We start from the raw sequence: 27,593 nt of genomic DNA on the forward strand, positions 1-27,593 counted from the left end.
AAAAACTCAATGCATCATGGGAATCCCCCGGCAGCCTACATCTATTGCAGCATAACTAAGGGAGGATTCAGGGTCACCTGTATATTATTGTGTAACAGTGACTGTTCCTCGTCTGCGGTCATGAATTTTGAGTAAGTTAGCTGGGCCAGGCTCCCATCTTTCACAGCAGTGACCAACAGGTGCTTCGACAGGAAGCTGGTCAGAGGGCGTGGCTTGGGTGTGTCAGACACTTGAAGAACAGGTGGATGGATCAATAAAAACATCTAATAATTCACAGTTTATCACTTCAGCTTGTATTGGAGAGGTGGATGTTCCCCAAGATAATACCTCCATCCACTCCATCACTCACTGGCCAATCACAGGAGCAGAATGAGATTACCCATAATGCATCACTAAATGACAAGATATCATTCCTGTCTCTGGATATCTCTACTCCACAGTGCAGTAGTTCCAGCCTTACTATTGCATCCTCTGCAGAGAGAATAACAAAGTAACATACATATCCATGGATATATATTTAATATTCTTTGCTATTAGTATCTCTTAGAGCTATTTTGTTTCTATTTTGTAACTTTGTAACATATTGTATTATTTCGTCGGTTACTGTTCTCACTGCCGCGAGTAACTGGGACACATATTTTCAGGGATAATTAAAGAGTTCTGGTTCTGATTCAGTGTCGTTTGGAGTTCCCATGAACAAGCTCCAGACCAGTTCTGTATAAACTCGGTCTTTTCCTGTGGCAACGAGAATTAGATGAGATCTGAACAGTAAGGCTTTTGGGACATTTATTCAATCGTTTGCTGATGCACACGGTTTAATATTCTTCTAATCTTCTGTCTGTCTCTATATGCAGCTCAAAACATAAATGGCTATGTCACTACCTGCTGCCTTCCTGTCTGAAGACCAGTTCACCTGCTCTATCTGTCTGGACGTATTTAACAAACCGGTCACAACACCATGTGGACACAGTTTCTGCCAAACCTGCATTTCCTCCTACTGGGACGGAAACAGTTCAAAAATGTACCAGTGCCCTCTCTGCAAAGAGTCCTTCCTCAAGAGACCAGCTCTCCATATCAACCTGACCCTGAAGGAAATAACTGAACAATTCAAGCAGATGGCCGGCTCTCCCGTGGCTGAAAGAGGAACGGAGCCTTCCAGGTCCCCTTCCCATCATAATCAACCACTGTCAGCCAGATTCCAGAGGCAGGGCGAGATGCCCGAGAACATCTTTGCAGAAATGATGTCACGTTTTCAGCGCCTGCCAGACCCTGGGCTGCCTCAGAGTCGAGATGGTGCTCCCTTTGTCAGGTCGGAGCATCACGACCCCCCACCACCTTACCCCAGGTACCGAAATATACTGAAATATTGCATTACAATATATTTGACTGAACCACATTAATAGGACTGGATCTTATTAAGTGCTTTATGCATGCCTCATTCACCCGTTCACGCAGCCACCTTTTCCTACCCTTCAGTGCTTCCCATGCAGCAGTCACACATTCACACTCTGGTGGATGTGTCAGCAGCTTGGAGTTGCTGTCTTCACTGAGGACATTTGGCGCGCAGACTGGTGCAGTTCACATTTGTAAAGAGACGAAGTTACCAAATAGTACCAAACAATCATCCAGAGAAGGGTTTGTCATTAGTGTCAGCGGGATGTTCGTGAGAGTAGTGCCACAACAAACCATAAATTATTTCATTTTTTTTATTTGTTCCAAATTTGACTTAATAACTTTTCAGGTCCATGCCTACAGTGGTGAGGTATGTGGGGGACATTTTCATATCCTCTACACAGAGTCATGTGAATGTTTGGGCACCCCTGATAATTCTCATATTTTTACTTCATAAATCATTATTTGTTTGGATCATTTTATTTCAATATATCATATAGGAGACACACGCAATGATAGAAGTGAAATGAAGTTTACAGGATTTACAGAAAGTGTGCAATAGTTACTTAAACTAAATTAGGCAGCTGCATAAATTCGGGCACCCTTGTTGTTTTATTGACTTGAACACCTTTAGCACTGATTATTGAAATATAAAATTTGTTTGGTAAGCTCATTGACCCTTGACCTACATACACAGGTGAATCCAATCATGAGAACGGGTATTTAAGGTGGCCAGTTGCAAGTTTTTCTCCTCTTTGCGTCTTCTCTCGAGAGTGGCTACAAGGGAGCCTCAAAACAGCCTCAAATGACTTGAAAACAAAGATGGTTCACATCATGGTTTAAGGGAAGGATACAAAAAGCTGTCTCAGAGATTTCAGCTGTCAGTTTCCACTGTGAGGAAAATAGTGAGGAAATGGAAAACCACAGACACAGTCCTGGTTAAGGCCGGAAGTGACAGGTCAAGGAAAATCTTAGATAAGCAGAGACGAAGGAAGAACAGTTAGAGTCAACCCACACACCAGCTCCAAACACCTGCAACATCATCTTGCAGTAGATGGAGTCGCTGTGCATCGTTCGTGGGGGCGATCGTGGCTCAAGAGTTGGGAGTTTGTCTTGTAATTGGAAGGTTGCTGGTTCGAGCCGCGGCTCTGACAGTCTCGCTCGTTGTGTCCTTGGGCAAGACACTTCACCCGTTGCCTACTGGTGGTGGTCAGAGGGCCCGGTGGCGCCAGTGTTCGGCAGCCTCGCCTCTGTCAGTGCGCCCCAGGGCAGCTGTGGCTACAATGTAGCTGCCATCACCAGTGTGTGAATGTGTGTGTGACTGGATGTGTAAAGTGCTTTACAGGTCATTTACCATTGTTCAACTATTCTGCACACTGTACACCAGGAGATGCTGTATGAGAGAGTGATGCAGAGGAAGCCTTTCTGTGCTTGAGGTTTGCTAAAGCCGGCTTCATTCTGGAATAAGATGCTGTGGACTGATGAAGCTAAAACTGAGTTATTTAGAGGTGGTATGCATGGCGGAAACAGAACACAGCACTCCAAGAGAAACACTTGCTGCCCACAGTAAGATGTGGTGGCGCTTCCCAGTACCTGCACTGTGTGGCCAGTGCAGGTACTGGGAAATGAAATTGCTGATCCAAACAACCAGTGATTTATGAAGGAAAATCATGAAAATGATCAAGGGTGCCCAAATGTTTGCATACCACTGTAAATGCTATAAGGCTCCCACAGAGAGGACCAGATTTACTAAGTGGACACATTAGCTTGATGCCACAGCAGAAACGCTTTGATTCAACAGCAGCAGTGGATGAGCAGACCTGATGAGGGAGCAATCAAATACATACTCATAGAGTTTACGTGAATAAACATCCATCTCACACAAATCAATTAGTTAAACTACAGACACGTCTTAACAACATACGGGCCTAGACAACCTGCTAATACTTTTCATTCCTCGTGGGTTTGTAAACAATAACAGTTATATGTCGTTGGGCTGCTCTGTCTGTGCTCTGCTGTATGCAGAGATCAGCACCTCGTGGCTGTTTGGTAGTTTGAGCTAAAATGCTTCAGACAGTCTCCGACCCCTGCTCTCAGCGAGTCCTCACCATGCCGACTTCCTGCTCATAGGGGATCATCTGATTGTTGAACTTTACAACAAAACTACTTTCCAGTATTAAGCACATTTTCTGTTTATGCCTGTTTGATAAACCGTCCAAAGCCACAGAGATTCCCTTTGTTACCATGAATAGCACGAGTCGTCGTTTGCGTTAGGACGACCTGAGTCGTCATCACTTATTGAAATATACATGTTATTAAACCAACTCAGCAGTTTCAAATGATTGAAGAGAAGGCGAGTGGGCTTTAGGTTTGTGAAGACAGCCGGCCTGGCGTCCACGAGGCGTCTTCACTTTTAAAACCACAGACGCAGACTCTAGTAATGGTTGTCCTCTTGGAAGGAGTGCTGAGACTTCTTAACCATTACTAATGGTATTAGTCCTCAAGTGAGACAAGGTTTTAGTACTGATGTTTACAACAGAAACATTTGTATGGTGCACGTTTCTGGAGTATTTCTGCATTACTCACAGCTCAAAAGCATCTTTTGTTTTATACGAGGCGTTGCTCAGGTCACCCACTGCCTAAAACAAGTGTCTCATTGCAAACAGGAGGTTTGAACAGGAGGTGAGTGGTTGTGCTGTGTTCACAGATATCTCGTCAGTATGACATCATGAACATGTAGGACGGGAAAAAACTGTGTGAAACAGATTGTTCAGAGGAGTGTCTGCATGTAGTATCAGTGTACGTATGACAGGAAATAAGAAAAGCAGAGTAAGGAAACCTAAACAGCTAAATGTAACCATACACGTGTCAAACTGTAAACAACTGAATAATATGTTCCTGAAACCAGACGACAGGTTAATCAGTCACTTACATGTTACGGCTTTATTCAAATGTTGACATGTGCAGTGACTCGGATCTGCCGCCGTGCCCCGTCCACCTGAGAGGTCTGGAATTCTTCTGTCGCACTGACAACGTGTGCGTGTGCAGCACGTGTGCGGGGACGTCGGATCACCTAGGACACAACATCACCCCCGCCAAACGAGAGTGGCACTTGAAGAAGGTTTGTGCATGTGGTGGTTGGCTCACAGCTAACTGGGCCTCATTGACTGGTTTAGTAAAAGTTCTGTATTTCTTTAACTTTCATAATGTTGAAGGTTTTTCCCTCACAGGCTCCTGATATGCTGTCATATCCTGATTCTAATTTTCATGCCAGTCCAAACTGGAACGATGAATTCCAGTTTGGACTGGCATGTCCAAAGGTCAGAGTATCAGGTGGAGCTGTGAACTAGGGGTGGGTTTTTATAATCGATTTATCGATTAAAATCGATTCTGGCTTGGATAACGTAAAATCGATTCATTAAAATTCTGAATCAATTTTTTAATATAAATTTATTTTGCCCGAAATGCCAGAATCTCTGGTGAAACCTCACAAAATTTCAACAACCACCAAACAGCTAAGACAGTAAATGAGAGCAGGAACACGGATTCTGCACAAAGACTTAAACACAAAGCGCGGACCCGCCGACGCATCAGAATCGGTGAGATGTCGCCTTTCTCACAGTCGGGGCTGAAAGCCGACAGCTCGCTGACTCTGATGTTTCGGCGGGTCCGCGCTTTGTGTTCACGCCCTTTATGCGCTGATTCTAAAGCTGTTACTTTGATCTCTCTCCAAACAATATCTCCAAACTACGCTTCACATAAACATCGTCATGAATTCCCTCTGACTTTTACTGTTTTGCTTCGACCACAATGCTCTCTCTCTCTCTGTACTGTTTTCTGCATTATTCGCTTGCTTGTTACGCACAAGTCTACCGTTGTTTACAGGCTGTCGGCCGCTGTTTTTTTTTTCCCTTTTACATTCTTCCGAAAAGAAAACCTCATTTCTGCCGTTCAATACTGAACCAATTTAAACTTTTTAAAATTATGTAAAATGCAAAACGCCGTGTCTGTAATCAAACCGGTGTAACGTCAGAGGTGATGTTTATATGTTGATTAATGGTTTTCTTTCATTTTTGATCTACTGCAGAATATTTTTATAAAATCCAGGCCAGGAAAATCAGCTTCATGTGTTTCTGTGTTTTATCTTCAGCTACTTTGACACAAAGGCCTCTGCTGTGACGCTCACACCTTTGATAAAGTCTTGTGTGTGTCAGCTTCCTTTTTATAGATACAAAAATATGTAAATGTACTGATCTGAATTATAATATTTCTGACTGTCAAAATTTCCCAGATTCAAATCGAAGTGAATCGAATCGTGGATCGAATCAATTCGGGACCTTGTGAATCGGAATTGAATCGATTCTAGAAATCAGTGACGATACCCAGCCCTAGCTGTGAACATCCTCACTGCTAAACTCTGGTCTGGACCAGACAGCTGTGCTGTCATGCACAGTCTGTTCGAACTGTGTCTCTAGGTTTGTGTCTGTGCAGAACCACAGTGGATGAATCCAGATGTGACTGCAGGCTTTCAGCTTTAATTCAGCAGCTTTAGCAGAACTGCTGCACTCACTGTTCAGGAGTTAGAAGCTTTTCTACACAGTCTCGCTTTTTCAGAGGCTCAAGTTGAATTATGTATTAATACACACACATTTAAATATAAGACTTGTATTTAATATTTGAATGAAAAACGGCTCCCTGATGTTTCGAACCCTGAACTGTAACCATCTCCAGCTGCTGCTTGTTCGTGTGTCCCTGTGCCTTCAGTTTGTATTCAATAAGCGGCTCTATAGAGTTGAGTTAGGCTGACTGACTTTGTTATAATATCCCATTTCTTTATCTTGATAAACTCCTGGGTTGCTTTTGCTTTGGCCCATTATCCAATCATGTTCGCTCTCACTCATCAGAATTCACACGACGTCTATCAGCAGTAACACAGACACCTGAAAGCCCTGAATTAAAGCTGAAGATCTGCACTTCAATCATATATTCAGTGTTTGTCAGTTGATTTTAAATCAAAGTCAACTGTCACTGACAAACAAACTGTGCATCTAATTGTATATAAACATGCACCTGCAGCAGAGCATGCTTAATGCATTGGTTATTAGACACAGTGTGTGTTTTCTGTCTCATACAGGCTCAGTTAGGCCTTACTGAGGCGAAGCTGAAGGAGCTCATCAGTGAGAGAGAGAGAAAAGTGGAGGAGGTGCACAGCTCGCTGCGAGAGATAAAGGTGAGTGATGTGGTGTCAACACGACTGCAGGATCGTATGTGTTTATTCTCTCACACGTGCACTTTGTTTGTTTGTTTTGTTAAGATAGCATGCTACATTGTTCCAGGAGCCAATCAGAGAGCAGAGATCTTTAGCTGACACTTAAAAACAGTTTGTATTCATGTGGCCGAGCTGCTCATGTTTAATGAAATCAGAAAAGAAAATGACAGAATAGATACACTTTGGTTTGTCACATTTTGCATTTATGGTTGTCTCTGATTTCTTCTTTTCTACTTTTCCGCTGGTTGCTGTTCGTGCTTTAATCAGGATACTGCAGAGAGAGAGACGGATGGAGCCGTTTGTGCTTTTTCCAAGCTGATCTCCAGCGTGGAGCACTGCCAAGCTGAAGTCTTGGAGGTGACCAACTACAGAGACAATCGTACTATTTTTGTCTCAAAGCAGACGAGACATTTGTCGGCATATTTGTGAACACACGCTTTCTGTGGCACCCAGGTGATAGAGATGACTCTTCGAGCGGCAGAGCGCAGAGCTCAGAGCGTGCTGAGAGAGCTGGAAGAAGAAATAGCTGAGCTTAAACGCAGGAGCTCAGCACTGAGTCAGCTGGCTCTGTCTGAGGACTACATCTTCTTTCTCAAGGTATGAAGAAATAATGAAATGACGCACCAGATAAAATAATACAGACGTTTGCAGTGCTCCACTAGTTACTCTCAGAAAGTAGCTCTAAGTCCAGTTAAGGAATATACTGACGAGGTGAGAACTGAGATGCAGAGATGTGAAACCCTGGATCAGGATTACTCATCTTGCTAGAGGCACTCGCTGCTGGGAGACATGAACATGTCTTCTCCACTCTCCACTCTACTCCTGATGCTTTTATGTTATTGTTTGCATAAAACTAAGAATTGTGAGAGCCACGGTTACACACTGGGGCCCCCCAGTCACGCTCACAGCACAGTTCGGTATAAGCAGCGTTTGTTAGGGTGCAGACACGTGACCAGGGAGGAGAGGGCTGTAGAGGTGCTCGTGGTGGCAACAGCAACGAGTGAATGAAGCTGATGAGCGTCGCCCATTCAGTCGCTAGAGGTTGCTGTTAGTCAGTGGACCAGTCGACCAGTCATTAGAAAAGAAGCATACCCAAGCAGCTGGCAAAAAGTTTGTGATTCATTTGTCAGCAGCGTGTTGTAGCACTGTAGTTTAGCTGAAGTGAAGATTTAAACTAAATGTTGTGTCTTTTGAAACACATCGGCTGTGGCTGAGGCACGACTTTTCTGGTTTGTGCCACACCTTATACTCCTGCTCAGCCAGCAGGTAGTCAGTAGCAATCTGCTAGCAATCAAAGCATTTACTGAGAGGTTTTTGGTGCAAACTCCAGGAACCACTGCCAGCTACCTTTCCAGCAGAAACTACTGATGTTTCCAGATGTAATCTGCAGTGAGGGGAGGGAGTGCATGGACGAGAGTCTGGAAACAAGCAGATATGTTCTGGAGAGACGAGAGAATGAAGGTTAGAGTTCAATGAGAGGGAGACAGGTGAACATGTAAGGAGTACATGGATGAGTTTGAAGGACAGTGCATGAGAGAGGTGCAGAAGAGAGAGCAGCAGGGTGGACCTTTTCCTAAACCGCCGATGAAAATGAAATCGGTGATTACTGGAATTTGTTATTTGGCCCTAAGTAACTGGAATTTGGCTACTTTGAGCATATAGTGTGATTAACATGATATGTAACATAGACTGTATGTCTTTATGATAGGGATGCACCGATACCGATACTGGTATCGGGTATCGGGACCGATGCTGTAAAAATGTGGTATTGGTTAACTCGTAAAAGTTAACCGATACCATGAACCGATACTAACTTATTTCATTAATCAGAGGGTGGATTGTCATTTTTATTGTAGTTTTTTAGATTGGCCACTAGGGGGACATCCCGCGCTAAACAGGCACAGGGTTAGACGAGTAAAAAAAGAGAAACTGGAGGCTGCTGCAGCTAGGCTAAACAAAATGTCAGCAGTGTGGAACAGCCAACTTTAACTCAGGTTTTGGAAAAGCGATGAAAAATGTCAAGAGAAAATCCACGGGCAGTTAAAATAACAGAGGCTCGACTCATTTTATTGCTCTGGATGACCAGCCAATCCCGGTCGTGGAAAACATAGGATTGCACTGTCTTCTCAGCATACTCGAGCTGAGATATGAAATTCCCAGCCGCCCACACATCAGGGAGATAATGGTGCCAAAACTTTCTAAAGAGGTAAAGACAAGCAGTGTGTGCGCGATGTCAGTCCTTGGTTTAACGGCACAGTGGACTGATGATCCACGGGCAGATGAGGAGTTTGTCAAAGCCAAATACTTTCTTTATTTTGTTTGTTTGTTTACATTATGGACACTCTGCAATAATTTCAAAGTTTATTTTATTCTCAAACCTAATTTGTATTCATTTTATTCCAAACAGAAGTGTTTATTTATTATTCTGAAAGCTCGAGACAGTGCCAATAGTTCAGTGATATTTTGTTAAATTACAATGTGGAGACTCTGCAATAATTTAAGAGAAGTGCTTATTTTTCTCTTGAAATTTTTTTGTGGTCATTTTTATTAAGATTTTATTTTTTATCGGCAGAGAATAAAATAAAACCTGTCTTCCAATTCATTGCATTTGTGTGTGTGTGTGTGTGGTAGAAGTATCGGTTTTTGTACTCGGTATCGGCAAGTACTCAGATCCAAGTATCGGTATCGTATCGGTTTGAAAAAATTGGTATCGTTGCATCCCTACTTTATGACATTCCTATCCCCCTGCAGACGTTCCCTTCCCTGTCTGCACCTCCGCCGGCTAAGAACTGGTCCGGAGTCTCCGTGTCATCTCAGCTGACGTCAGGTGTGATTCTCAGGTCCGTCAATCAGATGATGGAGCAGTTTCACAAAGAGCTGCGAGTACTGCCAGAAATCTGTAAGTCTTCATTCCCACCTCAAGTTACACTGGGCAGTAAAGTCATGTTGAAGATTCAAAAGAGCAAATAGTGTCTGTAAACCTTTGCAACTCAATGGAAAAAAGACCATCCTAGCATGATGTAACTCTAAGTTCAAACTCTGCATGATCATGTTTTCATTAACAAACATCAAATATTAACTGAACATTACAAAAATGTGTCTCTCCGTACTGGTAGGTCAGCAATCGTCATCAATCCAGTCGTTATCTAGACCCAACCTGAGTAAGTGTTTTAATGACAGCACACAGTTCTTTACATGCTAATATTCTTCTTCTAATGATTTGAAGAAAATGTCAACAAGTCAATTTATCACATTTTCTTTGCAGAGGTTAGGAGGGTTCAAGAATATGCAGGTATGGACTTTTTAGCGTTTACTTTTGTTTGAGCCCCGAGCTACACTGGCAGGTTTTTAGAAACTTTCAAAGACGTTTTGGCATTTACAGTTTACATCATTCATCTTTAACCCGAACTCAAGTCAAGTCAGCTGTTACAGGATGGAGGAACTAACCGTTGCTCTATCACTGTATCTGTCAGTCGACATCACTTTGGATCCCACCACAGCCCACCCACGTCTCACCGTCTCAGCAGATGGGAAGAGGGTTTACTGTGGAGATCGCCATCAGGTGGTACCAGACAACCTGAAACGCTTTGACCGGGTAGTGTGTGTGCTGGCCAACCAGGGCTTCAACTCAGGGCGCCATTACTGGGAGGTAAGCAATATGGAAACAAGCTGTTTTAGTTTAAACTCTCAGTCTCTACAAACAAAGCAGTCCATCTGATGGGGACGTGGAGACATGAGCAAGGGGAGCTTTGTGACATCTTGAGTTTAGTGAGAAGATTTTATGTTTCTTTTTGATAAATTACTGATTAATTCGTGTTTTTAATTTATTTCTTTAACATATGGGGAAAATTCGGTGTCCAATGTCTAAATTAATCATTACCACAACGTCCTCTTTCAGGTGGAGGTAGGGGGGAAGACTGATTGGGACCTCGGCGTGGCCAGTCGGTCCATCAACCGTAAGGGTAAAATCACCGTGAGCCCCGCCCATGGATACTGGTTTCTCAGCCTTCGGGATCACTCCGAGTTCGCCTTCAGAACAGAACCATCGACCAACTTGACGGTTCCCATCAGACCGTCCCGGGTGGGAATCTATGTCGACTATGACAAGGGACTGTTGTCCTTCTACAACGTCGATGCCAAAGTGCTAATGTTTACATTCACAGATAGTTTTTCTGACACCATCCATCCGTTCTTCAGCCCCTGTACAAATAAATCGGGACGAAATGAGGCTCCACTAATCATTTGTCCTGTTGCGATGACAGAATGAAACTATATCAACTGCTTCAAGACTTGGATACAGAAACATCTGCAACTAATAACTGATCATTTTATTCTTTGCAGCACATCCATCCATCCATCCATTCGCTTCCGCTTATCCTTTTCAGGGTCACGGGGGGCGCTGGAGCCTATCCCAGCTGTCATAGGGCGAGAGGCGGGGTACACCCTGGACAGGTCGCCAGTCTGTCGCAGGGCCAACACACAGGGACAGACAACCATTCGCACTCACATTCATTCGCACATTCACACCTATGGGCAATTTGGATTATCCAATTAACCTATCCCCACAAGCTGCATGTCTTTGGACGGTGGGAGGAAGCCGGAGTACCCGGAGGGAACCCACGCAGACACGGGGAGAACATGCAAACTCCACACAGAAAGACCCTGGCCTGATGTTGGAATTGAACTCAGGACCTTCTTGCTGTGCGGCAACAGTGCTAACCACCGTGCCACCGTGCTGCCCACTCTTTGCAGCACAATAAAGAAGAATATGGCCTTTGGTTAGCATATGCTAAAGCTGCCATTGTGATTAATGTTGGCAGAAAATGTGAAATTCTTTCTGGAAAATACGGACATCCGTCAAACTAAAGATGAGCGAGGCTATCTGGCCTGCTTTCAGCCTCAGCGGCCTGCATTACCGATGGCATGGAGTCACATGTGGATTTGGCAGTTTACACTTCTGGAAAGGCACACTTACTACATCATGAAACAAGAGCCAGGACTGTTATATCAGAAAGTGCTCTCCTCGGCCGTCAGACGTTTAGAGACTGCTGCACAAAAAGAAACACTTCATTGTGTTCCTAAAGTTGGACTTTAGGATTTCTTTTAGGATGTGTTGCTGTCATCACATTAAAAATGGGAAAATATTTTCCTTAAAACATTTACAATGGCCATATTTTGGTCATGAATCAGTGTGTGTGTTGGTATGTCTGGACTACATTTTGTATGTGTGCTCTGTGCCTTTAAGAGTCTCTGCAGTCTCTCCTTCTTCTGATTGGCTGCCACTGTCTCCGGCAGACCTGTATGTAGTGTATAGTACTGTAAATAGCTTTGTCCATTTGTAAACAGCACTGAAGCCCATTTACTCGTGTACGTTTTCTCTTGTTTATTAAATTTGGGGGTTTGGGGTAGCGCTTGTCCTCGTCTAGTTTAGGTAGCACTTCTTTGGAAAAGCTCCTTTCCTTTGTAACTTTGGCTGATTTTGGTTCACCCTGGAGTTTCTGCTTTCAGTTTTGGTACGACTGATGTAGCAACAAACCTCACCTTTATCTGTGACGTGGCTGTTTCTGACTTTGGGGACCAGGGCACCTTTTTTTTAGCCCTTATGTTGCGCTCCTGTACCCCCGGAGCGACAATATGTTCTCTGTGTTAATGTCCTATTCTGTGTTCTACTGATGAATCATTTGGAAGTAGTTTTTGAAGGAGGGTTTTACACATATGTGATTCACTGATGTAAGGATGATGTTTGCCACCTCTGTCACTGTTCGTGATTATTGTTTTGTCTTTCTTAGATTAATTAAATATGTATAATTGATGTGATTTGATCATTATTATGTGATTATGAATATAATTTGATTCTGCTTTTCTTCTTTAAAATACTTTTAAAAACTTCAGCAACTAAAAGACTAAATTGTGGACATTCCCTTTCTAACCCTTTGTGAAGGTAAGAATTTGAGCATTAACCAGTTTTAGTGTGAATAGCTGTTACTGGTTACAGGCCCGTGTGACCTACTGTCCCTACTGTGACCCAAAAATGAACCCGGTTAATTACCAGTTGGTTAATTACAAAGCTGCCAAAGCAGGCACGGCACTCGGACAGTGGGGCAGTGAGAGCCGAGCGAGTCCCCTCACCCACATCTGCTCCATCTGAACTCTGCACTGGCTGCTGGGTAATACTCGCAGGATCAGACATCAGGACTCCAGTCCAGACTTCCTGTACAGGGCGCTGGTCAGAGGTCGACGTACTGTGGGAATGCTCTCTCTGTTATGCAGATAAAAAGGATCTACTGGTCGTAATTATCTTAGTGACTTCAAACATGTCTTTGTAATTTCTTTGTTCCTCTCTGTGACGTGACAAGCATGGTTTGAATGTTTGGAATTATTTCCATGGAGACGGTCACAGAGCAAAATGTTGATGCTATCTGAGACAGAGAGAGACTGTTTCAGGTTGAAGACTTTAAGATGCTTAAATTTGGTGCTACACACACACACACACACATGTACACACACACATGTACACACACACACACACACACAAACACACACACACAAACACACACGTACACACACACACGTACACACACACACACACACACACAAACACACACACACGTACACACACACACACACGTACACACACACGTACACACACACACTGGGTGGCTGTAGCTCAGGAGGTAGAGCAGGTCACCTACTGATCGGAAGGTTGGTGGTTCGATCCTTGGCTCCTCCAGTCTGCATGTCAAGTATCCTTGGGCAAGATACTAACCCCATTGTTGCTCTCCGATGCGTCCATCGGAGTATGAATGTGTGTGTGAATGTAGTTAAATAGCACTAAGTATAGATAAAGTGCTTGTGAGAATGGGTATGATTGGGTGAATGTGGCATGTTGAGTAGAAAAGCGCTATATAAGAATCAGTCCATTTACCATTTACCATTTACACACACACATGTACACACACACATACACACACACACACACACACACACTGATCTCAGGTCTGCTTGCTCCCAAGAACTGACCCCTGACCCCTGGGCCCCCTGTAGGGCCTCTCTCCTTCTGCTGGGATGGCCGCGCACAAACCAAATGTGTGGCTGCAGACGGCCCGGCTCTCCTGGATCCATATCTGTCTGCCTCTGGCTCCTGGGGGCTGTTACATACTGCAACACTCCACACTCTGTTTTATATATTGTTGACTTATATGCACATTTACATTTTTGTGTTTCATGTATGTTTTCTTACAGCTGTGGCAGTTAGGGTCATCACATATATGTAATAACTGAAATAAGGTGAATAGAAATGAATAAATAACCAAACGAGCCTGTAGAGGTTATAGAGCAACGTGTGTTTGGCACAACAGAGCATTCAGATCATAACTGTGATTGAAAAAGCTGCCAGACAGGACAGGAAAATGACCTGTGATGACCTGAGAGATCTCACTGCATGCATGCCTGGAGGGTCTCTGTAAGAAACCAGTTGTGGTAATCTCACCAGAATAATGCCGTGGCTGACTCGCTCACTGTGTTGAAGACAAAGGGAGGATAAATAGGAACCAAGGTTCTGTTGTTTTTGCAGACAGTACATATTTCTGCCTCGTCTCTGTGCAGTTCTACAAAGTTCTTGAAGTACAACTGTGTATCATCTGCAGAGTAATGGTAGGATAAATAATATGCTTCCTCATGACAGTACCAAGTGTGACTACGTGTAACCGGTGTGATTCTGCGTTGTGTCTGATCTCTGATCACAAAAGGTAAAAGAAAGAAAGGCCTCCAAGTAAATAATTTGCCCACTCCAGCTCCTCTCCCACAGGGGAATTGTAGAAAAGGGCGGCATTTATTTTTACATTGAACATAAAGTATGGATTTACACGTAACATATTTGACATAAGATAAAACAAAAACAACAACACAAAATCCGACATACCTGATCACAAAAGGTAAAAGAAAGAAAGGCCTCCAAGTAAATAATTTGCCCGCTCCAGCTCCTACAACCAAATACAAACAGTGGGGAAGAGGGTTAGCTCAACCCACCACAACTTCCAAGCTAGCATTTATGGCGCCTAAAACACATTTATAATACACACATACTACACACTTATAACATCTAACAAAAAACAGGCTTAATAATGACAATAATTGAACTAAAATCACAATCAGAAACATCCAGGTGGCTAAATATGCATTATATGAGCGTTTTACAGTGTTGGGAAAGAAATGACACCAACCTCTCCCACAGGGGAATTGTAGAAAAGGGGAGAGGCAAAAGGGGTACACTGTATTTATAGGGTTGCACCAAAGAAGAAGAAGAAAAGAATGAGGAGGGGCTCTAACTGATAATGAACATAACTACAGAATTGGAAGTCCTATAAATCAGGTATAAAAGGAACAGTTTGGGGGTTTAGGACACATTTTGTGTAATTATAACAATGTGACTTATGACCCTGTTACATCCGGTCCAGGGACAGACCCCTGACCCCTGACCTGGAACCTGTGACTGATTTTACATTTGTGCAGATCTAAAACAGATAACTGAAATGTAAGACATGTTGACTCTTTAGATGCGACGAGAGCCGATCAGGAGCCTGTTAAACTGACTGAGTCATGAAACCTTTTCATTCAAAAGTCATTAACAACAGTATCAAACAGCAGTGAGATCAAGAAGAGTTTCTCACTCCTCGGGTCACTGATGACTTCAGTAAGACCTCTCTGTCCTGTGATTGGGTTCATTCAGCTGCTGTTTTTATATCTAATAAAGATACAGGTCTGTGATGTATTACCACTGGACGTAAGTCGTGATGTGATTAGAGCAGAGTGCAGAGGGCGACAGCAGCCTGCAGGGAGCTGCTGGTGATTTTTTAGATTTTACAGGTGAACATGTGGACGTGGTGCTTATGGCAGTCATCTGTATGGCAGAGAAATGACTGATTCCCTCTAATGTTATAAACTTTAGAAACACTCATCACTGAAACAGCTGATAGAATAATTACAATGATTAAATCGTTTATTGATGAATGGAAATAAAAAAGCCTTTTGTTTAGTTTCATAGATTTCAAAATGAATTCATTGCTCCTTCCTGTATTCAGCAGATTCTTCTTCTCCAGGATGATTTAGGTGGTTCTGTTCTGACAGGAGCAATGTGATCAATAACTCAAGGAGGTGCATTAGAGAAATCATTTTATAATCCAATCCAATCCAATTTTATTTATAAAGCACTTTAAAATACCCAGCACAGGAACAAAGTGCTGTACAGAAAATAAGTTAAAACAATAGAATAACAGAAAACAGCAAAATAAATAAATAAAACACATAAAACATAAAATTAAAACAGCCCTATATTAAAACAAAAACAAGATAAAACAGCATCGAATCACCTAAAAACAACTAAAATAAGAAATAAAAATAAAAATAAAAACCAACATCTCACATGGTGTCAAAGGCCAGGGTAAAGAGGTGGGTTTTCAAGAGTGACTTATAATAACAGTACAGGTAACGTGTAGCTTTAAACGTACTAATGAGTGTTCAGATGGATGAACAATAAGCTTGGAGAAAACGCTGTAATGATAAGAAATGGCAACATTTGTGATGTGATACTGAAACATCTGGAAGATCAAGACTCCTGATTGGTTATTTGAGTTTATAGGCCGAGGATTTTAGTTGTGGGACATTATGAACCTTTTCTGGAGTCATTTCCATCAGTAATAATGTTTGAATATGCAGCGTTACACGATGTGGATGAGAGCCGTGGTTCAATTCTTTCTTCTTAAATTCCTTTACTGTGATTCACTCATAATCCCTGCTGCATGTAAATGTCCTGCTGTGATTCTTACCAAGATCTATGTGAATTTCATGTTTGTTTTCAGAGCTACGCCCACTACAACAGACTGGAACAATAAAGAAATCATTGAAATGTCATTTTAATGACATGTGAGCAGAGCTTTATTCACATAAACAGACACATGATCAGGTCACCAGTGCAAAGAAAGACATGATGTTAGTGACACCACAGAGCACCACAGTGTGCACACATCACAACCAACATGTTTGTACAGATGTATGTGAGCCACGAGTATCATCATATTTAAGATGTTAAGAAGACCTGTTCAGTCAAATAATATCAGCAGAACTTTCTATTCCTGCTCATCGTCTGCTTCCAATATTGTCCAATATTACTATGAAATGTAGTAATAGTCATTTTGTATTTTGCAGACCTGATTCAAAGTTGTTACACATATTTCCAAGTAATCATCACACTTCTTGAACTTTAATAACTTATTAAACTGAAATTAGATTTAATAATAATAAGAAGAAGAAGAATAGCACGTTTTGTGTTTTGTAGTCCTCCCTGGTTATTACACAGACGTTACTGAACATTTGCAGGTAATAAGCCACAGCATTAAACATAATAGTTACCTTCACACAAAGAAGAATCCTGGGGACACAAATCAGGGCTCCAGCACTGAAATACAGTAACTGTAATACTATAATACCAAAATGCTGCAGCAAGAGTCCTGACAGGGACTAGAAAGAGAGAGCAGATTTCTCCTGTTTTGGCTTCCTGTTAAATCCAGAATTGAATTCAAAATCCTGCTCCTCACATACAAGGTCTTAAATAATCAGGCCCCATCTTATCTTAATGACCTTGTAGTACCATATCACCCTATTAGAGCACTTCGCTCCCGCTCTGCAGGCCTACTTGTTGTTCCTAGAGTATTTAAAAGTAGAATGGGAGGGAGAGCCTTCAGTTTTCAGGCCCCTCTTCTGTGGAACCAGCTTCCAGTTTGGATTCGGGAGACAGACACTATCTCTACTTTCAAGATTAGGCTTCAAACTTTCCTTGTTGCTAAAGCATATAGTTAGGGCTGGACCAGGTGACCCTGAATCCTCCCTTAGTTATGCTGCAGTAGGTGTAGGCTGTTGGGGGATTCCCATGATGCATTGAACATTGCTCTCTCTCACTTGTAGACTCTACCTTACAATATTAGCTCCTTGACGTCACTGTTGTTGTGATTTGGCTATAAAAATAAAACTGAATTGAATTGAACTGAATTATAATATATAACCAATATATTGCTATAATATTATCATCACTTGGTGTCACAGTCACATGTATTTCCACATTATTACACTCAGTATCTGTTAGAACTCAGTTATATGAATTCCAGTGTAATGTTACGCAGCTACATTCACTGTTCATACAGGCTTGGCTGTTATTTAAATGTTACTCTGTGAGTAGGAATAACTCACACCTCCATTACCTTGTTTCTACCTTATTACACAATTATTAGCATATTATTACTGAGCTGGAATAGAAAGTGTTAGCCTACATTAATACATCATTGCTCCAGCAGTCAACACAGCATTTCAGTTTACAGTACGATTAAATGGAGACAGAATATCACCAAACAAAACAAACAGATCACATCAAAGTTATAAATAGACATGCTTGTCACTGCGTGAAATAAGTATTTGAGCAAAATATGTCGTAGTGCATATCTGGAGAAACCTGGTGGACACAGCAGCAGTTAGACATCTGTAGCTGGGCCCCAGGTCTGCACAGATCGCTCTCCTCTTTAAAGAAACTCTTAATCTTTCAGGTTTCAGGGTGATGGAAGGAGGCTCCTGTCCAAGATGTGATGGTTTCATGTCCTGGTGAAGTTGCTTTAGCAGAAAAACAGCCCAAAGAATAACGCTTCCACCTCCGTGTCTGTGGGGTTGATGTTCTTTGGGGTTGAGATCAGTATTTTCCTTCAAACATGGCGGGTGTAGTTGATACCAAAAAGTTTGACTTTGGTTTCATCTGAACTAAAAAACCTCTGAATCCTTACTGTTCACTGGAAAAGTTAAAAACGTGGCTTCTTCAGCAGAGACCCTTAAATGAAACGGTAAATGGCCTTTTTTATACAGCACAAGCATCGTTCACCCATTTGACCGCCGGTATGCTCAACATTCATTTAGGACCTCAGTGCCTTGGTTACAAAGGATCAAACTATTTCACTCAATGACATGCAAATCAATTTATAACATTTATGTAAGGATTATGGTTGATACTCTTCATTAAAATAAAACTACCATGAAAATGAGACTGTTCATTTCTTTCTGTGATCGTTTGAGTTCAGAGAAGAAAACGTCAAACTTGAGATTCAAACCTGTTCAGTATGTTTAGTAGATGCACCTGCGCTGTCATTTTAACAATTCTATGTGCCTTGTTGTCAAGTTACTGTGTTCAGGAATTTGGGTGCCCACGCTGCCCACTGGGGAAAAAAGTACATTTCACAGTGTGGCAGGGGTGTGGCCTGTGGCACGCAGCAGTCACAGTCTCCCCTTTTTCAGCAACGCAGCAGCTGACTGATCCGACAAAGAAAAACACTGAAACTGGGGCTCAGGATCGCTTCACACAACTGAACTTTTTCAACATATGAAAACAAAACAGGAAAAGGTGACATAAGACACGTGTTTATAGCCATTAGAAAAAGAGGTCAGCACAAAGGAAAAGGCAGCGAGCCTCTACTTCTATTACACATGTGTATGCTTCATGTCAGAGTCAGGCTTGGTGCCATTAATGTTGGGGATTTAAAAGGTCTACAGTGCACACAGCTGTATGTTACAGGATAACAGAGTCTGTCATGAGAAGAGTATACAGGTGAGTCGGTTAATCAAGCTGCTGTGTAACTACATGTGGTGTAAAAGTGTAAACGGTGTGGAACAGGTGAGTCCAACCTCACCGTCACCAGGTAAAATGTCTGTCTTATCTTTCATGAACCCTGTTAGTGGCATTAACGTTCAGAGACTTAACGTCTATTTTGGAATTTCACTCTAATTTCAGGTTTTCTACCTTCAGGTGCTTCAGAGAAGAAACAGGGAACATGACACCAGCCAGCTGGCTTTGTGTTTGTGACATAACATGCAAGGTTAGTGTGGTCATTACTGTTACACACGTGTGACACTCACGCTGTGTGTGTGTATCTGTGTGTCTCTGTGTGTCTGTGTGTGTGTCTGTCTGTGTGTGTGTGTGAGAGAAGTGCTGTGTGTGTGTGTGTCTGTGTATCTGTGTATCTGTGTGTGTGTGTGTGTGTGTATCTGTGTGTGTGTGTGTTTGTGTATCTATGTGTGTGTGTGTCTGTGTGTGTGTGTGTGTGTGTGTGTATTGAGCCAAGATTGCAAAACTGCCTAACTGCCTTCGTCTTCCTCCCATTAGGTTCTACATGGATGACATGACCATCATTACAACAACAGAACCATGTACTAGGCCAAGGGCGTAGATTTGGCATGGACAGAGGGGGCATGGCCCCACCAATCATTTGATTTCTTCAAGTAAAGAAAAACAAACGCGATAGAAAGAAAAAAACAATCTGTCAACGTCTCGTTCAACCAGCGGCGAAGAAAGATTTAAATTACGTTCTCTACCTCATGTGACAAATATGGCCAATGTGATTGGCTGTGCCTTTCAGGGAGCTCTGTTTAGTTTTAGCAGCAGCAAGCCTGCACTGTGAGGACCTGCAAGTAGGAGAGGAGGACGGCAGCAAAAAGGAAGAACCTGGATATAAGAAAGTGTTTTTCAAAGAAACCTGGAAGTCACTTAAAGCCAAGTTCACTCATAAAATGTGCCGGTCATAATAACGTTACAGGCTATGCTAGGCTTTGGCCCACATCAGTCTAAAATTGTATGCAACCATGAATAACGTGTTTTGGAAACTAACTGCACAACAGGCAGCACTATTAGTTCTCTCAGTCTCAGAGCAGCATTTCTAATTTTGATTGAAACTGTCAGAGAAAACGGAGCCTCGAGCAGCCAGGATATTAATACTAAAATGTTTAATTATTACTACATTACCTTTGACTAAAACTCTTGTTTGCGAGCAGCTTATTGATCTTGATAAAGACGTGCTGCTTACTTGTGTAAAAACAGTGAAATATAAAAAGTGTTTACTAATTTGTACCAACGTGAGAGAGAAATGGATCTGAAACCACTGAAACCAGAGTGTTTGCAGACACACAGATAATGAAGACATGCTGCTCGGAAATGCTAGATACAGATAAAAATGGAGTGTGTGTGTGTGTGTGTGTGTGTGTGTGTGTGTGTGTGTGTGTGTGTGTTTGTGTGTGTGTGTGTGTGTGTGTGTGTGTGTGTGTGTGTGTGTGTGTGTGTGTGTGTGTGTGTCTAACTGCCTCAGTAATTATGGACCTTATAGTCCTTACAAACACTGTTTCACTAACTTCAGTAAACATTTTACATACATATGTCCCACCGTGAACGCAGCGGTGCACGAGCCACTGCAGTGGAGCTCACGTACAGCTTTGTGCTTCAGACTGTTATCACACACAAACAATCAATGCAGGAGAAATAGCGCGTGCACGTGGTAGATGCCGTCATTTACACAGTGCTTCATGCAGGTGTGATAACGAGACTGTTTGACTGCTGCAGGAGAAGATTGTTGATTTATGTATCTGTGCATTTTCAGATTTTTGTGTTCCAGCTGTTGTATGTTTGTTTTTTCTTACAGGTGCAGCAGTTGGTGATTGTGCATTTCTATTTGGACTCTATTCTTTTATTACATCTTGCACTACGACCCCCATGCACCAATGCCGTGCACCGGGTGTGGTAGGCCTTTGTGTTGCTCAGTGAACGGAGTTGATTCAGCACAGTCCTCCAAGCTATGTGCAGTAAACGTACTATCGTCAAGTAAGAAGATTTTAAAAAATAACGCTAAAAAAATTCATAGTTTTTCATTAAAACATTTTAATTAATTAAAATAAAATATTAAAAAAAACACCAAAATTTAAACTCTACCACCACCAAAAACAAAAAATAAAAATAATAATAAATGATGATAACATGTATTTATTATGTTGCTCTTTGTTTGATTTCTCTTGTTTTTTTTCTCCATACAGGTGATCCAGGTGTTTGTTTTTCTTTTTGTTCCTTCCCCCCTTTCTCATCATCTCTTCTGCCCTCTGTTTTTCTTTCTCTCCCTCTCTTTCTTTCCTTCTTTCCTTCTCCCTGTCCTATCCCCCAGTCATGTCTGTCCCGTCTGTAACAACCGATAATAAAATAAAATAAATACACAATTATAATAAAGGTCAATCAAATGGACCAACATGGCATCTTTCTTGGCCTTCAAACAACAATTCTGATGGCTAAAGATCCAAATGGGACAGGCAAAAAAATAAATGAATAAATAAATGATGATAACCATGTGCAGCTTCTCTCGTCTTCCATTTTTCCATGATATGTTTCACTCTACATCAGACACGTGTTAAAGTGTGTTGGCTGCATATTAAGTTCAAAATGCTGATGAGCTCTGATCCAGTTGACTGATATACTCTGCTCTACATCCTGCACTGAAATATGAGGATTGTGTGTTTATTAAAATTGAAAATCATCATGGAGTCATTGACAGAAGAGCATCAACGTTCAGCCTGTTAAATTAGATTTAGATATTTTTATTTCAGAAATGATTCCTAACAAAAATGGAGAATATAAAAACACAATCAAAGCAGTAACGTCCATATTATGAAGTGTTTGCTGTATCAGACAATCATGTTTATTCACAACAATGAAAACAATATAGTGCAGATGAACATGGTGCTGTAATGAATCTGCTCTTAAACACAATAACAAAATACATTTTCCAAGAGAGATGATAATGATTCACATCAGAGTGAAGAACGAATACATTTACAACTGGTTTCTAACATTTATTATAGATCGAACTGATCACTGATAGAAACAGAAGAATATTCAAAATGATACTCTGAGAGATACATGAATGAGATATGGATAAACATCAACTCACATAAAACAAAAAAGCACATAATCATTATAACTGAAATAAAATATGAGCAGAAATAAACAAGAATTAAGTCGAAAGATAGAAAAAGGCAAAATGTTTAAAATATATAATCATATAAGAGACTGAACCGTCCAGTCAGGTCACAGATTCATATCTACAATAATATTTTTGTTTGTTTTTGTTTTGATTTCTTCACTTCTATGTATTATTATTATTATTATTATTATTATTATTATTATTATTATCATTATTATTATTATTATTATAAGCATATTAAGTGTGTGTCTGAGCTGAAAGCTGCTCTCCTCTCCTGGTTTTCTGTGTCACACAGACCACAACAACACAAAGCATCACCTGCAGACTGCTAAGCAGTATCCACCTGACTCTGTAGAAGGTCGAGTAAACCCCAAAGGGCTCTCTGTAGATCAGAACAAATTTTTCTGCTGACACACACTCATCACGTGACTTATAACCTGTACACACATACTCTCCTGCATCTTCCAGTGAGACATTAGAGATTATCAGGCTGCCATAGGAACAAGTGATTCTATTGTCACTGCAGAACTCATCATCGTACAAAATGTTACCTTCTGTTTGAATCAACTTAATAAAGAACGAAGGACTAGTTTTCCAATCATCAGAGCATCTCATAGTGACTTCATCTCCCTCTGAGAAAACCTTTACTGCAGGTGGACCAAATTTAGGGCACACCCAAAGCCAGTACGCATGTTTTACTTTTTCACCTACACAGCTGTAGGTACCTGAATCATTTAACATTAGTGATGGAAGTACCAGCGAGAAGTTTCGACCAATTTCTTGAGCAGTTTTGTAGGAAATTGCTTCCTTCATCCAAACTGGGGGCTGGTCATGAATGGGGTCCATGAAGGGACACTCCAGCACAGCTGTGTCTCCCTCTGAAGCATAACGTAGCTTTATTTCTTTGGTCAAACGTACAGAGTAAGTGCTCACACACTGCTGTTGGTTCATCAACAGGCAGATGTAAGACGTTTGTTGTTGATTGAAGACATGAAGAAGTGATGTGTTTGTCACCTCCAGGAAACTTTCTTGGACTTTATTCACCTTAAAAATTATTCTGTCTTCGAAACTATTCATCATTCCTGGTCGCCACTTCCTGTCATGTCTGATCCAACGCACCGTCAGATTCTCACCTGCTCCTTTACATTGTACGTCTACAGTGGCATCAGGACTTGTGATATCTTCTCCCCTCCTTACTGTCTTACACACAGTCAGGCTGATGTTTCTCTCATATGTCACGCTGCCCTGAGTCCAGCACACTTCTTGGTACAGTCCAGAGTCTGAGTGGGTCAGGCTCTTTAGAGTAAATGAAGAAGAACCATGAAATGTCTCAGGAAATGAGAGTCGTCCTGTCAGGTCTTCATGTACTGTGAAGTTTCTGTTCCAGGGGTCAGAGATGTTCCACAGGACCAGAGTATCTTCACCAACACGTCTGGAGGTGATGCAGGAGCTGTTTTGATCTGGGAGCTTGAACCGTAAAGAGCCTCCTTCTTCTTTTATGGCGATAAATTCTTCTGCATGAATGTTGCTGATGAGAGTGAACAGCAGGGAGAAGCAGAGCTGTGCGACTGCAGCCATCCTGCTCAGAGGTCTCGTGGTGAGTGTCGTACAAGCACTGACACTGCTCGCTTCATGAGCTTCCTGTTTGTGGTTGGAGGAGGAACGCCACTTCTTTATCACATCATCAAGGAACACTTTGAAGCATTTGGCTCGATATCATGCCGTATATCTGCTTTCACTCTTCACAGGCCAAAGTGTGGACACGGTTTTTTATACTTCGTTGCATGGGTCCAGGGGTATCAAACATGTGGTCTGGAGCACAGAACCGGCCAGTCACAGTGTCCAATCTGAACCATTACAAGTGAGATCATGTCAGCTTTACCACACAGCCATGAATATTATGAAAATGTAAAAGTCCTTTCTAAACTATTTTTTCACAAAAACAACTAAAAAATGTTGTTTCTTATGTGATCCTTCATAAAACATCACATATTTTCCAACATAATTCAGGGTTTGGTTTGGTCTAAGTAAGCAGAGAAGTCCAGGCATCCAGTTTCCATGCAGATGTTTACATGAAGCTCATCATCTGATGATGAAACTTACTTTGTACCCAAGCAGCCCAACCAGAAATTGAAAGTGTACATGCATCAAGGGACGGAGCGCATCCCGTCAATAGGTCCAAAGTGCAATCGAGGCTAATCCCATGATCTTCTTATTTTCTTGTAGACCGAAGTTGAAAATCTGGCAGTATTTATTTTTGTGATTTTTTTTTCACTCTCAGCTGTCCTTCTCCTGTATTTGGGCCTGTTTGTTAATTTATTTCAATCATGTAAACAATATACAGGTACATTTAGCAAAGAAAATCTGAGAAAAAGATACTATACAAAATAAAGTTAATACATTTCAATATTGCTTCTGTTCTGATTCAGTTACATGTCGAAAGGGAGAGGGAAGAAGTACACACTTATTTAATCCCACCCCTTTGCCATAAGTTATCAGTCAATATTTAGTCACTTACTGATATAATCTGTAATAAAAATAGTGAACAGATTTCTGATATAATATATACTATAATATCACATCATGAAGTTTTCTAAATAGTGACATTCACTTAATTTCAACATTTTCCCTTTTCTTTATAGCTCAAGAAGATCATATCTTTATAACTCTTTTTGAACTGTTTTATGTTTGGATATTGCTTCAATTTCATATTCAAACTGTTCCACAGCTTCACTCCATGCACAGAAACACAAAAGCTTTTTCCTGTTGTACGTACCTTCCCTGTTTTGAAGTTACAAAAACCCCTTAAATTATAACTTACTCTGAATATAATCTGTCAGTTCTTTATTTTTAGCTTTGAATATAATTTGCGCTGTTTGGAATTTCACTAGATCAGCAAATTTCAATATTTCAGACTGCAAAAATAGTGAGTTTGTATGTTCCCTGTAACCTGCATTGTGGATGATTCGAACTGCTTTTTTTTGTTGAAGAGTAAAAAGTGAATGTAATGTGGTTTAATAGTTGTTGCCCCAGACCTCTGCACAAAAGCTTAAGTATGGTGAAACCAGTGAACAGTAGAAAATATGAAGTGATGTCCCGTGTGATACCTGCTTTGCCTTGTTTAGTATTGCAATGCTTCGTGATACTTTGGAATGAATATATCTTACGTGAGCTCTCCAGTTTTTCATCTATTATTACCCCCAGAAATTTATTTTCCCTGACTCTTTCAATATCAACACCATTTAGTTTAATCTTAGCATTGTATTTAAAGTACTATTTCCAAATAACATAATTTTAGTTTTATTCAAATTTAATGATAATTGTTTTTATCAAGCCAGAACTTCACTTTACTTATTTCATTAGTCATATCATCCAATAAATTCTGCAGATCATCACCAGAGCAGCATGTTTGTATCGTCAGCAAAGAGAACCATTTTTAATACCTTGGACACTTTACAGATGTTGTTAATGTTTAAGTTGAAGAATTTTGGGCCCAAAACTGAGCCTTGGGGTACACCACAAGCAATGTCCATACATAAGGAGCAACCACCATTTAATTTCACAAACTGCTTACTTAAATAATTCAGGACCCAATTTAAAACTACCCCTCTGACACCATAACGTTCCAGTTTTCTTATTAATATATTGTGATCTATAGTGTCAAATGCCTTTGTCAAGTCTTTGAATAACCCATCCACATATTGCTTTTTGTCTATGGAATTTGTGATGTATTCTATTGAATTCTGCTTGATCTGACTCCGTACTCTCAGTGAGTAGTTTATGTTTATCTATACATTTTTCCAGTTGGTTGTTAAACAGTTTTTCAAGAATTTCTGAGAATTGAGGTAGTAAAGAGACCGGCCTGTAGTTTATGAAATGGTGTTTGTTGCCAGATTTGTATAGAGGTATAACTTTTGCTATTTTCATTCTGTCTAGAAATCGACTAGTTTGAAATGATAAATTACAGATGTACGTAAACGGTTTTATAATAGCCTTACTATATCTTTTAACCACTATCATATCAATATCAATTGGGTTCCGGCTTGAGTGAACGCTGGTGCGCCTGGCTGAGCTACTCACCGGTACATTTTCGATTATTTAGATTATTTGGATTCAGATTTGAATGAACAGGGACATTCACACTCAGGACCAGATTGATCTCTGCCAGGGATTGATTTGCAACGCTTGTCCTCAACATCTGCTATTTCAGCTGAATGTGCTCTTACGTCTTCTTCTCAGTGAGCTGCACTAGCTTAGCTGTTTGAGCTATTTTAGCCTACCTGTTCGTCGCTCCGGCTGGCTCGGCTCCTTTTCCTCCACATAATCGAAGATGTGGCCCAAGATGTTTCTGAGCTGGTCGGCACTATTATGGATTCTCCTGACGCTCGTCTAACATCCTATGGCTGGTCTGCTCCGCTATACAGCCGCTGAGCTCCTGCACCTTCGCGAGCAGCTGTCAATCCCGTCGCCGGCGGAGCTCCACTACCACCCAGACATCACTTTCCAGCCTCGCCGGAGATACATCCATCGCGGGTCCCGCATGATTTTCCATAACTCCAATGGAACTAAATCGTTTTGGTCTGCTACTCGCCGCCATCGCAGGAACCCTGATCGGACTGTCAACCACCAATCTCTAGCCCACCTGCCCAGGGCGCCGACCGCGATTAGCAAAAAAGAAAATACTCCACTCAGTTTCGGTCTTCTAAACATTCGCTCACTGACAAATAAGGGGCCTCTCATCCAAGACCTCCTATCTGACTGTAAGTTTGACTTTTTCTGCTAAACTGAAACCTGGCAACAACCTGATGACTTTTCTCAGCTAAATGAATCTACTCCTCCGGGGTTTGTTTACCTTTCTAAACCTCGCTGCATAGGTCGTGGGGGTGGTCTCGCGATCTTCTTTCGCTAGCATTTGAATGTCCCACCAGTTAATCTTGATACCTTTAGTTCCCGTGAGTGCCTTGCATGTGAGCTGACTGGACCCATTCCCACCATCATACACTGTAAAACCTAATAAGTTGACAGAACTCAAAAATTGTTGTGTAACAGATTACACAACAATTTTTGAGTGATGTTTTTAAAAGTTTTAAGTTTAACTAAAATAAAAA

At 41.4% G+C, this 27,593-nt stretch overlaps 1 protein-coding gene across 1 annotated transcript; it reads left to right on the top strand.

Moving 5' to 3' along the window:
- The first annotated feature begins 864 nt into the window (after window positions 1-864).
- On the top strand, window positions 865-11,314 carry btr01 (bloodthirsty-related gene family, member 1). Its single transcript, XM_087845574.1, has 10 exons — window positions 865-1,345; window positions 4,360-4,513; window positions 6,527-6,622; window positions 6,929-7,018; window positions 7,115-7,258; window positions 9,413-9,560; window positions 9,778-9,822; window positions 9,927-9,953; window positions 10,135-10,310; window positions 10,560-11,314. The coding sequence occupies exons 1-10, from the start codon at window positions 867-869 to the stop codon at window positions 10,926-10,928; spliced, it is 1,728 nt and encodes a 575-aa protein (XP_087701700.1). The 5' UTR covers window positions 865-866; the 3' UTR covers window positions 10,929-11,314.
- The last annotated feature ends 16,279 nt before the right edge of the window (window positions 11,315-27,593 follow it).

Source organism: Neolamprologus brichardi, chromosome 9 (genome assembly GCF_056152115.1).
Source record: "Neolamprologus brichardi isolate AB-2024 chromosome 9, ASM5615211v1, whole genome shotgun sequence".
In the NCBI taxonomy this organism is placed as follows: Eukaryota; Metazoa; Chordata; class Actinopteri; order Cichliformes; family Cichlidae; genus Neolamprologus; species Neolamprologus brichardi.